At 38.2% G+C, this 15925-nt stretch overlaps 1 protein-coding gene across 3 annotated transcripts in view; it reads right to left on the bottom strand.

Moving 5' to 3' along the window:
- The window catches only part of Stard13 (StAR-related lipid transfer (START) domain containing 13), a 510915-nt gene that overhangs the window by 170436 nt on the left and 324554 nt on the right, over window positions 1-15925 (bottom strand). Inside the window, exon 1 of one of the 3 annotated variants that reach the window (XM_005387706.2) lies at window positions 5145-5447. The exons of 1 other annotated variant lie outside the window; for it this stretch is intronic. In XM_005387706.2, coding sequence (XP_005387763.1) covers window positions 5145-5313 — 169 coding nt within the window. In that variant the 5' untranslated portion in view covers window positions 5314-5447. Of the gene's footprint in view, window positions 1-5144; window positions 5448-15925 lie in introns of those variants that run through there. One more of the 3 variants, XM_005387704.2, reaches the window with a different exon arrangement.

The following is a 15925-nucleotide window of genomic DNA, read 5'->3' as shown; positions in this document are numbered from 1 at the left end:
AATCTCCATTCACTTAATCTGATGTCATAGGATCCATATTTTGCACCTGCTTACATATAAGATGTATGTTTGTAAAATCAGAGCTAAGAAAGGAAGTGACACGAAGCTATTGAACCAACAATTTGGCTAATGTGAAACTCCTAAGTTTTGTACGTTTATACGTATATTGTTTTTCTGCTAATTTCTTACTAGCCCTCATTTCTTACCTGCTCATAGTTTTACTATGTATAAAATTTTAAGACATTTCGCAAAGTTCCTTAAATCACTTAACTGATTTTTCTATAACTGGTTAAACAGTGTCCTTTCTGTATGGCCTTTCAGTCACCAGCATTGAATCAGAAGAGACACTGATTCATAAAATGTGAATTTATAACAGTTGCTACTTTTTAAAAAAGAACTTGAGCAATACACGAAGGATGCATTCTTAGTCACTTTTCCGTGTTACATCTGTTTTTCTGCCAGTGTATTCACCCTTCTTTGAAAATAGCTGGATAAGGAAGCACAGTACTAAACATAGAGAAAGGACAATTCCAAAATAACAAATGATGGTCTAATTTAGTCTGTCATTAGCAGTCGGTGGGCTCTCACTTGCCACGGACAGACTATGTTCACCACTTAGGTTGGGCAAATTCCCAAGATGCCATTTGACACAGTAATGTGGGAGAATATATCACTTATGCCCATTTGCACTAGGGACATAAAAAAGGTCATGTATTCCACTCTAGCACTCTAGTTAAGTTCAATTCAGTTGCTAAAGCATTTAAAGATAATAAGAGCATTGTACCAGGATTGAAGAAGCATTCAGATAACTGGTGAATGATGTAATAAGGAAAATATAAATAAAAAGTGTCCCCCCACCATTTTTTTGGAACTGGCAATCAAATTCAGGACCTCACACTTGCCAGGCAAGCGCTGTGTGGCTGAGCTATATCCTCAACCCTGCCTTCTCCTGAGGTAACACCTGTGTGATCTAAGACATTTAGAATTTCACACAAGATTGGAGTTTGAGAGATGGCTTACTCCAATGTTTTCTTCTACAGAAGAAATTCCAGGGAACTTGTAACTTTCCATAAATCCCACAATAAATTAACAGAAGAGGTAAACTTAAATTCCACTTTACCATGTCTTTGACAGATAGTAGAAATATTAGCAGTCATTAATTAATTCCATGCAATGAAGCTGATCTGTTTCTTTCACAGGTTCTATTAAGTTAGGGTTAGGTTTCCCTGGTTACTACAGTCTTGTTCGAGGAATTAATGGCTTAACTCAAAGAGAAACCCAGAACACAAGAATCAGAAAGAACCTGAACAATTGCATTCATCCACTTTGATTTCTCATCAAAATGAAAACTTCTCATCAAGACAACTTTTATTAAAATAAAATCTTAATAATATGATAAATTCCTTCCAGAGTAAAGTAATTACATTTATGTATGTACCTGGATTTGGATTTTCCAAATAGCATGTGTATGAGGGTGTGTGGGGTGTCTGTGTGCATATCTGTATCTATGTCTATGTAGACATTTAACATTGTGCCCCTGCACTCAGTAAAACATAACTTTCGAATAACAGTATAGAAATCTTATTCTTTCATCTCACATCTATTATAACAGGTACTGTCAAAAGGGAAAGAAGGAAAGAAAGACAGAAAGAGAGAAAGAAAGAAAGAGAGAGAGAAAGAAAGAAATGAAGAAAAATGGTATAGACATACAAAAGAGTATTATATGCCCTTGAAAAGAAAATAAATCTGTTCAAAACACTGCAACATAGATAAACCTCAAATACATTGTTAAAATAAGCCAGTCACAGAAAGATGGATACTGTACTGTATGATTCCACTTATAGGAGGTATCCAGAAGAGTCCAAATCATAGGCACAGAAAACCAAACGGTGGTTTCCGGGGGTGGGGGGGGAGAGGAGGAGGAGGAAGGAGTTAGTGTGTGTTAGAGTTGAGTGTCAGTTTTTCAAGATGGAGAGAGCAATGGAGACGGATGATAGGGATGGCTGCAAAGCATTATGGTTATGAGCGTATTTCCTGCTACTAGACTGTACACTTACAGATAGTTAAGATAATAAATTTAATGTCCTATGCATTTACAATAATTGTAAAAACCTGGAAAAATACAATTCTCTCTTGCTGTGACCTAACATGCTCCTCCTCCATCAACTCATTCGTTCCCCCGCACCTCTTTACTTCAAGTGCCTATCAGTGAGGAAAATAAGAAGCATTATTATTTCCATTCTTTCTCTCTACAACAATTTCCCTATTGATTCAAGAAAGAACATGGGGGTAGGGATTAATGGCAGTAGGACTTCTGATTAACTTTCTCTCTGCGATATAAGACTGTGGTTTAAATATCTTCTTTTAGTTGGGTTTGCAACTCCTGAATGACAGCACAAAAGCTAGAAAAATGGTGCCTCTATATTTTAGATTATACCCAATGTTGAGCAAGTTTGGATTCATCCTGGGTTTGAGTAACTAATTCTGATCCTATGTATCATCAAAGATGCCTTTATTTCTCCTCCTTGCTTTTCTTCCTCATGAGTGTGTCTGCTGTTGAATCATGTCCATGCCGCTCAACAATTATCTCACTATAATGAGATCAGCATGGGGCAACTTACTCTGCTTTGCACCGTTCCCACCAGCCATGAGAAAGTGTAAGTAACGATGCCCAGAACTATACTAAAACAGTGGTAAATACTCTTTGAAAAACCTAAAAGACACAGGCAAGCAATTTTACTCAGGCAGATGTCATTTCAAGATACTACTATGTGAACCAAAGAAAGAATGCTGTCATTAATTTAAAATGCACTTGATAAACTGTAATCAAAAGCTGAATGCCGTTGGCAAAATAACTTGATACCTTGCACTACGGAGTGCTAACTAGTCAAGGAGTCAACAACACACAGCACTTTGCTCCCACTGGAGAAATAAAACGTAACAGGAAATTTCATTAATAAGTGACCAATTCTGATTCTGTAGTATGATTCATTGTTGTCTCTTCAGTATAAAAAGCTAAAAGGTCTTGGATATATTGCATAATCCAAAACTGAATCACAGCGTTTATTAGAGAAGCTAAAATCGCTAGTGTGTTGTACAGCCAAGGCCTTAGACTTATATTCAAATATCAGCTCTCACTATGTGTTCAAGTTTCTTGAGCCCTCCGTCTGTTTTCTCACCTATAAAATGGGGTTTATAATAGAATTAATCTCTAAGGATTTTTTGCTTGGGCAAAATAAAATTCATAGTGAGCTCTCACAGAAGTGCCTGATAAACTGCAAAGGCTTAAGCACTATTCTTTACTATGATAGCAATCCAATGTATTAATACAGCAAGCCAATAAAATCATGTTTGCACCTGCATTCTCACTGTCTTACTAAACAGTTATAAGATATTAACAAATAGTGACTTCTGGATCATTAGACATTTCTTTCATGCTTTCCTCTGACCTTAACTGTCACTTTTAATTTTTAGGGATTCATTGGCTTCAAACATTCCATTGCTCACTATAAAAAGGTGAAGCTCCTCAAATTGTCTAGTTAGGCAAAATGAAACATAGACTTAGAGTACCTGTATGTTTGGGTGGGAGTGTACTATTAATGATAAGGCATGTATTTAGAAAGTCAAATCATTGATGGAAAGTAATCCCCACCCAAAGAGAACATAAGCAATGTTCTTATGAAGTCAATTATTATAAATACATCCAAGGAGGTCTGCAAAAAAGTCAACAATGTCATATTTCTCATACTATATGCTTTTTATGTGCATTGTCAAGGAATATTTACAGAATGTAAATGATAGCTCACCATCAAATATTTTAAACCCCCTAATAATGATGGCATCCTATAAAGTACCATTGAAAGAAAGTAGTTAAAACTTAAATGAAGCTGGTTTTTTATTCTGAGCCTAATGTATTTTTAAATCAAGCCACAGGGAAATACTTTTGTTTCTATTCAATCAAGACCTGCACACAGAGTTTATGGAATGACATAATATCCTTCCTGAAATCAGGCCGCTGTGTAGCACCAGTATCCTCACACATAACCAGTTCCTGAACCGTTACAAACAAATCCCAATTTCCAAGGAAACAATCTCATCAAACGCTGCTCACTAGAATACATATTGTTCCTTTTGGAAACATTACAATAAGATTGTTCTGATTACAAACCTCAACTTCCCCTCTGAAATTCACTTACGCTCATTTACTTGAGTGGAAACTGCATATTTATAATGGCCCTAGAAATTCCTGGTAAATTTATGTAGCGTTAATATAAAAATTTAGTTATAATTTTAGTCCAGAAAAAAGTGGTTATTAACAGTGTATGAGAGAGAGAGAGAGGGAGGTTGACTTTTCAGTGAGCACTAGTTAGATGCTAGTTAGTAATATTTGTCTTTCACATTCAATGGACCTATTCTATAAGAAGCACATTTTAAGATTTCTTTGGAGAATAGTAAATTTTAGTAATATCCAGGCTTCTAGGCTGTTAAAGCCTACAGCTTTTAGTCAATATTCTCTCCTTTTTGGCCATAGCAAGCTAGTGCTTCTGTGCGCAGGTCACAGGATTTGTTCTGAGGTGAATAGACACATTTATCCTTTACAAGAAAAACAACACAAACATATAAAGTCAGTGGCAACTACTGACGTAAACACACAAACAGGAAGAGAATGTGATTCTAGTTGTCACCCCAAGGGCCTTAAGAATACAAATCCGTCTCCTCTTTTCTGAGGATATTCTAAAAATTCTAAACAGGGTGGACGTTAGTTCTTCGCCCTTTTCCTAATAAAATAAACAAGTATCAATGTTTTAAATGTGATCGAGTGTCTTTACCTGCAGAAAACTTCCAAATACATACTGAGTAAACTTTTCTCATCTGTTTTGTAGACACAGGTAAGCTTTGGAATTTATGATTCGCTGCCCTACCATGACATTTTTAAATGCATTTTATGTTGTTCTGCGCCCGCCAAGTTCTGTCACAATTTGCTTAAAACTGCAGCCTAAACTTATTTTTACAAGTTATGCGCAGTGTGGCATAGAAATCCGCACACTGTACAGTGAGAACAACAACTTTATAAACTGGGTTAGCGTGAAACAGAGCCAACAGAAATCAGAATTAGCAACAGCCTTCCACTGCCGGCAACTCACCTTGTTGAATTTTAGTCACTAGCTGATGGCGTGCTAGAATCCGGCTCATCCTGTAAGGAGAGCGTCTGGTAGTCTGATCAAATCGCAAGTACATCTCCTGGCTCTCAGATGTCATGGAATTTAGATAGTAACAACCTGAAGCTGGGGTCCTGGGCACCTGCCTGAACATCTCGGCAGCGTTTCTACCGCCACCCCAGTCTGCCAGTGGCTGTTTGCGACTGCTTCCAGTCTCGTCAAAGGCACCAAGCCCAGGAGAGCGCAACAGACTGAGCTATTTTTTAAAAAGAAAAGGAGTGCCAAAAGCCACAACTCAGAATTCCAGCCCCCGGGCCCTCACATGACCTCAGGGAGCCAATCAAAGGATGAGGGAAAACTGGGAAGGTTCACAAGCCTGACAGAGAGGCAGTTCAAGCAGCTCGGATCCCCCACATTGCTCTAAAAGCAAATACAAGTATTTGACATGCCTCAGAGCTGACGAAGCCCCAGCGAGCAGCGCTCACTAAGAGAGTTAAAGGGGAGCGGGAGAGGGAAGGGAAAAGACAACGCAACCAAACAAGCCTTGGGCAATGGAAATTCTTCAGGCCGTAAAAGTTTGAGAAAGCTGCTTTGCCTTCTGCTAAAGCAGCTGTAGTCAGGTTAAAAAAAAAAAAAAAAAAAAAAAAGAAAGGAGATGTAATAAACATCTTAAGTAAGAAAATACTTCAAATAAATATAAACAGCAAAGTATAAACTACCATCCTTCACTACAAAGAAATGAATTAAATAAAACTTTTCCAGTAGAAAATAAACTTTGTATTACGTAGCTTTAACACCAGGAAAAAATATGCTCTAGACTCCTGCCCCGCATGTGATAGGACCTAAAGGGCTCCTACAGATAAGATTTAAAGCTCTCCAGGACTAATAATCTGTTCTATTTAGCGTCATCCATTCCCCTTTAATGTTTCTACTTCCTTGATTTTTTAATCAACAAACAGCAAAATACTCATGAAGTCCCTACCACACTTAAGACACTGCCCAGAATATTGCATAACATGCAAAGATACTGTCACCAGCACAGAAGTTATGCAAAAGCTTATAATACAGTGCCGTGAGGGAAAGGTGCTTTAAAAAGACACAAACATAATGCTAGCGAGGTGATATTATTTCTGGGTTGGTAATAGCTAGCCAGAACTAGGAGCCATTTGGGTAGTCTTTTAGGGGGGTGGGTGGGGAATAGAGCATTCTAATGCAGAGGCAGGGGGTGGGGGCGTCTCCGTATTGTGTAGGCTAGATTGTGTTTAAGGAAACTGCTGCTAATTCATTGGGCCATATCTAAGTATCTAAAGAAAGTCTTTAGAATCTCCTCCTTTGCATTTCCTCTTTAAAATAGTTTCATGTGAAGAGAAGAAAGTTAAAAGAAAATATATTATCTAATTCTGAGCCTGGGGCTAAACCAAATGAAGTTCTTTGATAAAAAGCGTAGGGCCAGGTTGCTTTTACTTTTTTGGCTGAGTCAAACTGAAACCCAGCCTTGCCAGGATTTATAGTCTTACTATTGAGACACCCTCTTTTTTTTTTTTTTTTTTTTTGGTACCAGGAATTGAACTCACAACCTTGCACTTGCCAGGCAGGCGCTGTGCCGCTGAGCTAAAACCCCAGGCCAACTGAGAAACTCTCAATTAAAAGTTTAACAGGGCTGAGAAGCCACTTTGAAGATATCAATATGTAATACAACCACCATTGTTAATTCCCTACCACTTTGTTTGTAACTCTGTGTTGTCTGTATTGTGCTTGTGATATGTTGTAAAATGTTGTATGTCTGTTAATGTTTCCCTCCTTTTATCTTTAAAATAAAAAAGAAAAATTATAAAAAAGAAAAAAAGTTTAACAGGGCTTCAGTTAGGATCTCAGTTCTCGTTCCTACTGCTTTCTCACGGTGGTCAGCCTTAATACTTTTTCCTGCAGGAATCTCCGCTAGCCTGATTCTAGAACAATCATGGCAACTGTGAACCTCTTCTGATGACTATATACACATAGGCAAGTGTTAGTTTTCAGGTTAGTATTATAGCAAAGGAGAGGAAGATCCCACTTGATCATACTGTGTACTTTCCATTCTTATTTAGGATTTGATGGAAGAGTGTTTTGTTTACCAGACCCCTTTGTAGAAAAGAGACCTAAGACACGGTAACTCATATGCTGAAAGGATAAGTGTGTGTGGTAGAAAAGTTGAGCACCATATTGCATTACTGGATGTCTGGGAGGTCAGTAGCCAAGCTCACAGAATCAGCACGGGGCACTGTCTGATTGAGATGCTATTGTCAGTTACTTCGCGCACAGACTTCTGGCTTGATAACCAACTACTAGGGGCATCCTGGTCATGCAACTTTTGTTCAAGCTAGATACTTGGCAGTTGTCATTTTTTCACTCAGTGAGAATGAAAGAAGGGTGGGGGAAGAAGAGAAGGGCACAGAATTTAGAACTGAGGAGAACTGCACATGTTCCACATAAAGGATCGTAACAGGCAGGAAATGATGTGTAGTCATTTTATAGCTATGAGTAACACTTAAACAGAGACTGGTCATCCCTAATGCCAGTTTTGCAATCCATTGCTTTCTTGGCTGCATTTTACAAATGAATAGGATTATTCTTCCCAAGAGGTACTGCAATGTATTACGGCCAGGTTACTGGGAAAAAAAGCACTGCCCCCTGTTTGCATAACAATAAGTATATTGAAAGTCCTAGGGTGTCTTGCTTCAAATACATATATCAACATAATATATATTCTTTGATGTGTAAGCAGATGTGAATGAAGCAGTATTTTATAGATTGACAATGAAAAAACAAGAATTAAATTTAAATTAAGAAAAAAAAGAATTTTTCCCTTGATTAGAAAAAAATTAGAATAAGAAAATTTAGAATAAGAAAATCTAGGAAGGGCTGTGTGTCAAGAACTTGGTCCCCTGCAGGTCTTTATTTTATGGTTCAAGTAGTATCTACAAATCTGTAAAACTTTTTACCATGCTTTTGTCATTTTATATTTCCAAAGTGATATATCTAAAGTAGGTAGGCAATATTATTTTCTCATTAGTGTGTCAGTAATATCTTGTTTTGTGCTAACATAGTGCCATTACTGTGAAGCCTGTACTCTATAACAATTTTGTAAAATCATTCAGTTCCCATGAAAGAATTACCACTAGCATGGGCAGTTTTGTTAGAAGCTACTGGATTCTTTTAGCAGCAAAAAGTTACTTGATTCCCTCTCTGCACCTGTCCTCTCTGAATGTCACTGAGACAACTGTCACCCTTCACTGGCAAACGAGTAGGGTCCTGAGGAGTCAGAGACAGGTAGAGAGCCCAGAACACAAGTACATGTTCTAAACAGGTACAGATCTTTCTTCTTAATTCCCTTAAAAGTGAAGGAAATGGGTGTACTAGTTCCTAGTTTTCACCTACTTCTTCTCTTTCCTAATTGGGTAATCAAAGGCAATGTTTTCTCACTATTGCAGAGAAGAAATCAACAGATGAATATTAGGAACCAAAGACAGCAAAACAAGAAGAAGACAAGGGGTAAAAATCAGAGAGGAGCTGACTAGCAGTGTTGAGTACCTACTATGTGCTAGGCCTTATAATAGTCACCTTTCGTGTTTCTAATTCATCTCTGCAACAATTTTGGAGGTACCCTGTTTTATGTGAAGGAAAACTAAGACCCACAGAAGTGAAGCAATAACCCAGGTCATCTAGCAAATCATACAGAGCCACTCTGCGCGGCTACTTTCACTCTCACACATGAGGGACAGGGAAGGAAAAACTGTAGACCTGCAAAGGTGCTGGGGAAAATGATAAGGGAGAGAATTTGGGAAGAACAGACTGAAAATCATCTGGGCCCTATTAATTGTATGCGATCCTCGAATGTCTAACTGGAATTGGGGATACGGAGAGGCTAAAACGATTGAGATCCGGATGTCTAAAATGAGAACAGAGCAGAGATCTCTTAATTAATCAATAACAGCCAGTGGTCCTTTTAGGAGGAGCCTGTAGCTGAGAATGCTGTCTTAAAGTGACGAAGCAGTGGGACCCATGTACTGCTTGACAAGTCTTCTTTCACAGTGCAGTTCTTTGGTCTCTGCTTTCTGGTCATCCTCAGGGCTTCCTGCGTATGCCTTGCCTTTTCTGTGGCATTGAAAGGCAAACAGTTTAAATACAGTCAAAGCTTTGAAATTTGATCTCTAAATAAAACTTCAGATATTTAAAATGTTGCAGTCTTTTGATAGATGAGTCCAGATCAGTGCTCGGTGGAATCCCGTAGACACATGGCAGAAAGGTAGGAGTGCTTTTACAGGAGCCAGGAATGGTGCTCCATGCTTTCATCTGCCTGAGGTTTCTTCTCTTCCTGCACACACATTCCAGCCTCCTCAACAGCTCCTCTGTGCAGAGGGAGCCAAGGTAGTGCTGCCGAGTAGGAAAATGCTTGAGCTACAAGTGGCAGGCGGAAGAATGCAGACCTGACTTGGAAGGCTGCTTTCAAAATTATGTGAACCCAGAAGGTGGGTTGGTGTCAAAGCCTTCCTGTGGGTTCTGAAGCTCTGTTTTGGAGAATTTCCACCAACGATGAAGAGTCTGTCCAACTCTGTGTCAAAAGCCTTCCCAGTCTGCATACAGTACCATCCTAATTCCTACTGCAGGCAAGGCAGGGGTAATGACACAGCTATGACCAGGGCCTTCCATGACAGGGTTCCGACTGGATCCTTTTTTGATCAGCTCCCCAGCTCCCGACCATGGCTCCCATTTGGCACCATCTTGGTGCAATGCAGCCTTCCCCATTGTCTTTGCCTAATACCACCTGCCCCCCGGGCCTCCTGGACTGTGTATTCTGTCCTCTGCTATCACCTAGGCACCCACTCATCATTTTCCAATGCATGTGACCGGTGATCTGGTCTGGCCTGTCCTGAGACCATTGTCTAGCCCAATTAATTCAGCCAAACCAAAATTCTTTCATTGTCTCAGTTGCTTCACAGATCTGAATTACATGATTTCTTACCCTTTCACTCATGAAAATGAGTTAGAATCTACTGCCTTCAGAAATATTCTTAAACTGGGTGTGGTGGCACACGCCTGTAATCCCAGTACTCAGGAGGCTGAGGCAGGAGGATCTTTGTGAGTTTGAGACCAGCCTACACTACAAAGTGAGCTCAAGGCCAGCCTGAACTGCATAGTAAGATCTTTTCTCAAAAAGACAAAAAAATTTTTTTTAATTAATTAATGATTAATTAAATAAATTCAACTAATCAAAAACACTTTAGCATTTATTACCAATCATGTCAATACCTGTAAATGGTCATTATGTGACACATTAATTGGATGAGGCTCTTACATCCTTCTAAGGAATTCATTTGTTTATTGTATCTATTATAAGCTTGTGTTAACATCTTGGATTTAGAAGGGATCTTAAACATCTTCTAATCCAGCTAGTCAACTACTATTGCATTTCTATGAGGTCAGTTCATTCTCTACCTTTATATGTAGAGTCTATTATCTTACACAGGACCTAAATCTGTTTAAGAAAGCACTTCTTTATAATTTCCATCCAGTGCATTAATTTTTCTATTTACAACGAGACAGGAAAAATCTATCCCTTCTGTCACAAGACTGCCCTTCAGATGTTTGAAGAAAGCCACCACATTCCCTTATAAAAATCTTCTTTTGTAGGCTAAGACACTTCTTTTTCTCAAACCACACAACCTCTATCTCTCAAGCTGGTTGTTCTCTTATGACCTACTCCAGGATCTCTTTAAAAATATGTCTCCTAGCTGGATGTGGTATGCAGGCTTGTTATCCCAGCCCTTGGGAGGCTAAGATAAGAGGATAATGAATTCAAGGACAACCAGGGTTACATAGCATCATTGTCTTAAAAACAAACAAACAAACAAAAACAAAAGACATCAAAAATGGCACCTACCCTAAGCTTAATGCTACAGACGTGGCTAGGACGGCAGTATACAGTACAGACTGAATTCAGAGCTTTGTACATTTGCAGACCCAGTATGGCATCATGGATGCTTTCTTTTAATTTTGACTTACTTATTCATGAACTTGACATTGACCAAATACTTGCACAGCGTTATAATTTGTGGGGGAGGTACCAGGAATCAAATTCAGGACTTTTTGCTTGCCGGGCAGGTGTTGTGCCGCTCAGCTATATCACCCACCCTTGCATAGCATTATAGTAGGTATGAAAGCTACAAAAGTGCTATGATGTGGTCTCTGCCATCAAGCGACTATCTGCCAGCAAAGTCAGGAAAGAAACCTCCTGTTAGCTCATGTGCTAACCCTATGCGAGAAGCTGTCTCTATTACCTCATACTGTTTATAGTCAATGTAAACGCTTATACGTACAGTCTGTTTATGTGTTTCCATAAAATCTGATGTTAGATATTCTTTTCTTTTCTTTTTTTTTTTTTTTGGTTTTTCTCCGGTACCAGGAACCGAACTCACGACCTTGCGCTTGCCAGGCAGGCGCTTTTGCCGCTGAGCTAAATCCCTGGCCCCACTGATGTTAGATATTCTTGATTCTACAGTAAACAAATAAGCTTCTGAGCTCAAGATTAGGTATTTAAGCTTATTGGACTTGTTGAGAGATTTTCAATTCCTAATTTTCTCTTCCCATGACGTCTACTTTGTTCTAGTGACTCACAAAGATATCTATAGTATAGAAAGTGAAAATTAAATAGCTAAGTGAATATGGGGAAAGATAAAGAAGGATAGGGACAGAATAATAGCCATGTATGAAATCAGTTTTCAAAAGCACAAGCCGTGCAACTCTCTAGATATGCTGGAGGTATGTGAAGCTATAGTGCAACTCAACATATCCCCAAGATGAAAAAATGGTGATTCAAGATAAATCTGGATCACCAGGTATTTCCCTGGGTCCTGGTAAAAAAATCAACACCGGAAGAGATACTGGCTATTGTAACAAAACTTAGTCCCTTAGTCCGTGGTTCCTTAACTCTCTCCTTTACTATCAACAGTACAGCAATGTTATTTAGGAAAAATAATTTTATGAGGGCCTCCAAAACTGTGGGTTAAGTATGCTACTCTGTGATATTCGAAACCATCATCACTCCCTTGCTTCAGACACTTTGAGCATTTTCTACTGCACCTAAAACAAAATCCACACTCCTTACTTGGCCCAGTGGGTCCTTTGCAACCTGGTCCCTGCTTACCACTCCCTGCTTAGCACCAGTTTCTTTGCGGGCCTCCTCTGCTTTCAGTATGCTTTCTGCACATGCTGCTTCTCAGCTGAAGCCCTCCCCACGACTGGTTCCTTCTCAACCTTCCATGTCAGCTTCACTGACACGTTCTTAGGGAGGCCATCCCTGTTCATTTCATCTGCATGGAAGCAGCACCCCAACTACTGCCTTTTAGTGCCTTCCTCAGTTTGTAATTACATGTGCATTTGCTCACCAACCTACGCGTTGCTTGGTTTTCCCAGCAGACTGTTGTGGCTGGCCCACATCAACTTCCTTCATGTTCTATGTCCATTACCTACTGAAAGGCTTGGTACGCGATTGGAAATCAATAGTGATTGATTGAATAAATGGTCCAATAAAGGAACATCTGAATTTTTCCAAAAATAAAGTTTAGAACGTTCAGTCATCCATTATAAAGACTTGTCACTGGTGACACAACTTAGATTGGATAAGGATTGGATGATAGATGATTCAAGGATTTTTTATCCCCAGAGTCTCAAATATACATATTTTCCTTGTTGATTACACTTTGACCACCAAGCCGAGGGCAGTTTAATGTCCCTTGCGAAGATGATAGACCTTGGAGGGATAAGCAACCTTTTACTTCACAGACAGAGTATGGAAGGCATCAGAAAAATTTAGTTATCTGTCTTAGCTTTGTATTTGCTTCAAATTTTAGAAGCATGATTATTATGCCTTTAAAAAGCTGAACAGCACCGGGCCAGCTACAGATGACTTCAACTAACCTCTATACATGTTTCTTCCAAATGACTTCCGTCCACTGGTCTATGCTTGTGGAAACAAACAGTTCTCTAAGGTAGTTTGTTTTCTGACCTGGGTGTTCCATAGGAATATCATGGCACATTCTCCTGAGACAATCACACAGTGTATATGGACTTCTTTTGACTGACTAGTCTTGCTGTATTGCCAAAATAGTATACTGCTTTAATGGTAAAGGGTAATCTATTTTAATTGTTCTTTATGGAACCATATTGTGTTTGGATTACCAATCAATCATCTCTGTTACTTCATGCTCATATGTATCTCTTCAATAATTCTGTCAATAATTTTGCTGGAGATCTTAATTAATTTACTGTCTGGTATTTTCTAGAATCTACTTACTTTGACCTAACTGAAAATAAAGTCAAATGTTCATTTTCTTAAAGGATTTCTTAGATGACTAGACAATATTTTTTTAAGTTTAAGTGTAATTTGCCTCCACTGAAAAACTTCCTTTCATTTACATCAGATAGACTTCTGTAACCTTCTCCTGCAGCTTGAACAACAGTAAATATATCTTATCCTTGAATTATAATTTGAATATAAAATGGAAATTTGCCAAATAAAGAAGTCTTATGATGAATCTTTTGGAAAATCTTTTATTGATTCTCCACATAATCTGTTTTGTAAATGTTTGAGATTAACCAAAGCAAAGCACACCATTATTAAGATTGTACAATGAACTGTTCTCTTGATCCAGGTTCAGTTTTATGTACAATATCTTCCCATGTGATGTCATGTGGAAGATGGATACTGCAGTTTGGAAATATCCATGGCCCAGAAACTGAGGAGGAATAGGTATCTAGGATTAACAGCAATTTTATGTTTTGCATATTTAAACCACGTATGCCTTCTTGGATAAAGCCTACTTAGAACATTAAAGAATATGATAGAATTTTTCCTCCTTATTCCCAGTACAAGGACATTAATACTAAAGAATGGAAAGTGGTGCAAAGAATAGTAAAATTAAAAACACATAAAAATAGGATGGCTACAAATTTAAGACAGATGCAAAATGACTCTCTAGGGCCAGGGATATAGCTCAGTGGCATAAATGCCTGCCCGGCAAGCACAAGGTTTCAAGTTCAGCTCCCAGTACCAAAAATAATGACTCTCTAGGGATCTGGATTTTTGTTTTGCAGATCTCTGAAATGCCTCAGAAAATAAATTTTAGATTGCTACTGGTTGGCAAGGGAGAATTTCCTTTTTGGGGTTGGTAGGAATAATTTAACTAAAGGTAATTCTAGTATAATGAAAATATTATTTTGTTGGCATTTTACACGTCATAAAGACAGCTGCTCTAACTCACTGTATTGCTTCTTTCTTTTAGCCTTTCATAGTCAAATATTTCCAAGTGCACTTCATGCTAGGCACCCTCTAGGTACCGATGACACAAATGTGAGTTAGATGCTGTCTTTCTTATTAATAACTTCAAAGGCAAAAGGTGAGGGCAGTTCCAATTACAGGTGGATTTCTGGGGCTCCAATGAGGGTGCACAGCAGGCAGCTGTGGGAGCAGAGTGGGGACAATTAAATCACAGCACAATAGGGTCATTCCACCCGGCAGAAGAAAATGGTACTTGTACTGAACTTGGACATACAACTGATTGAGAAGGGGAGGAAGACTGGATCAGAAGAAATATGCCCATGGGGTGAAAATAATACAACAGTACTCTGCTATGCTATGTCATTTTCTCCAGTTAATAAGTTGAATTAGTATTTCAAGCCCACATGCAATGGAGAATCTAGTATACAACCTGGATGAGAGGATGTGAATGTCATAATCATTATGCAACACATACATATATCAAACCATCACATTGTATGCCTTAAGTGTATATAATCTTTACTTTTCAATTAAATATTTTCAAAATTAAAAAAAGTGTTACTGTGGTTTAAATACCTTTGGGTTTCTAAACCCTTTTCTTAACAAGAGCTCTATATCGAGGAGATAGGTAGCCTTAATTGGGGAGATACGTATGGCTATATTTTCTGGAAATAACCCTTTAGCACAAAGACTGTGATAGATAAAGTTTTAGAATACAAGAAGAAAACCTAAATTCATGGATTTCTAGGGTTTTGTGGAATGAAAGATTGTTTTCTAAAAAAGATCAGAGCGACAGCCAGTGTGAAGTTCTAAGTCCACCCTCCAATAGGCATCATGGGACCAAGTATATTTTGTCTAATCATTCTTCCAAACTTGGCACAATTCTGCTTCCAGACAAACCAGATCTCTAAGCCTAGACCGAGAATAACTTTCTTTGAAAACTCCTTATCCTGGTACTCTTTCTCATTAAAGGAAAAAAGGAGTATTCCTGGGCTGGTTTTTAAAATATTTAATTGACAAATAAAAAATGTATATATTTAAGGAATACCATGTATCATATATTAGAATATTTCTATTGTATATTGGAATATTCCTATTGTATAAGGAATACAATACATTGTATTCCTTAAAAATATACACTTTAATTTGTCAATTAAATTGTATAGAATATACATATAGCATTACCACAGTCAAATTAATATATCCTTCATCCCCCATTAATTGCCTCTGAATGTGTGTGTGCTTATATATGTGTGTAGTGGGAAGTAAGGACTGTTAAAATATGTTCTCTTAGCAAATTTCAAGTAAGTAATACAGTATCATTTACTATGGTCACCAAAATGTATTTATTTCACAACAAAAGGATTGTTCTTCTGATCAGTGTCTCTGCATTCCATGCTTTTCCTCTTGCCCCCATCCCTGGCAAGTAGCTTTCTTTTTTTTTTTTTTT

Source organism: Chinchilla lanigera, unplaced genomic scaffold (assembly GCF_000276665.1).
Source record: "Chinchilla lanigera isolate Chin_1 unplaced genomic scaffold, ChiLan1.0 scaffold00030, whole genome shotgun sequence".
Classification (NCBI taxonomy): Eukaryota; Metazoa; Chordata; class Mammalia; order Rodentia; family Chinchillidae; genus Chinchilla; species Chinchilla lanigera.
Note: the sequence above shows the minus strand (reverse complement) of the source record. Positions and strands in the feature narration are given on the sequence as shown.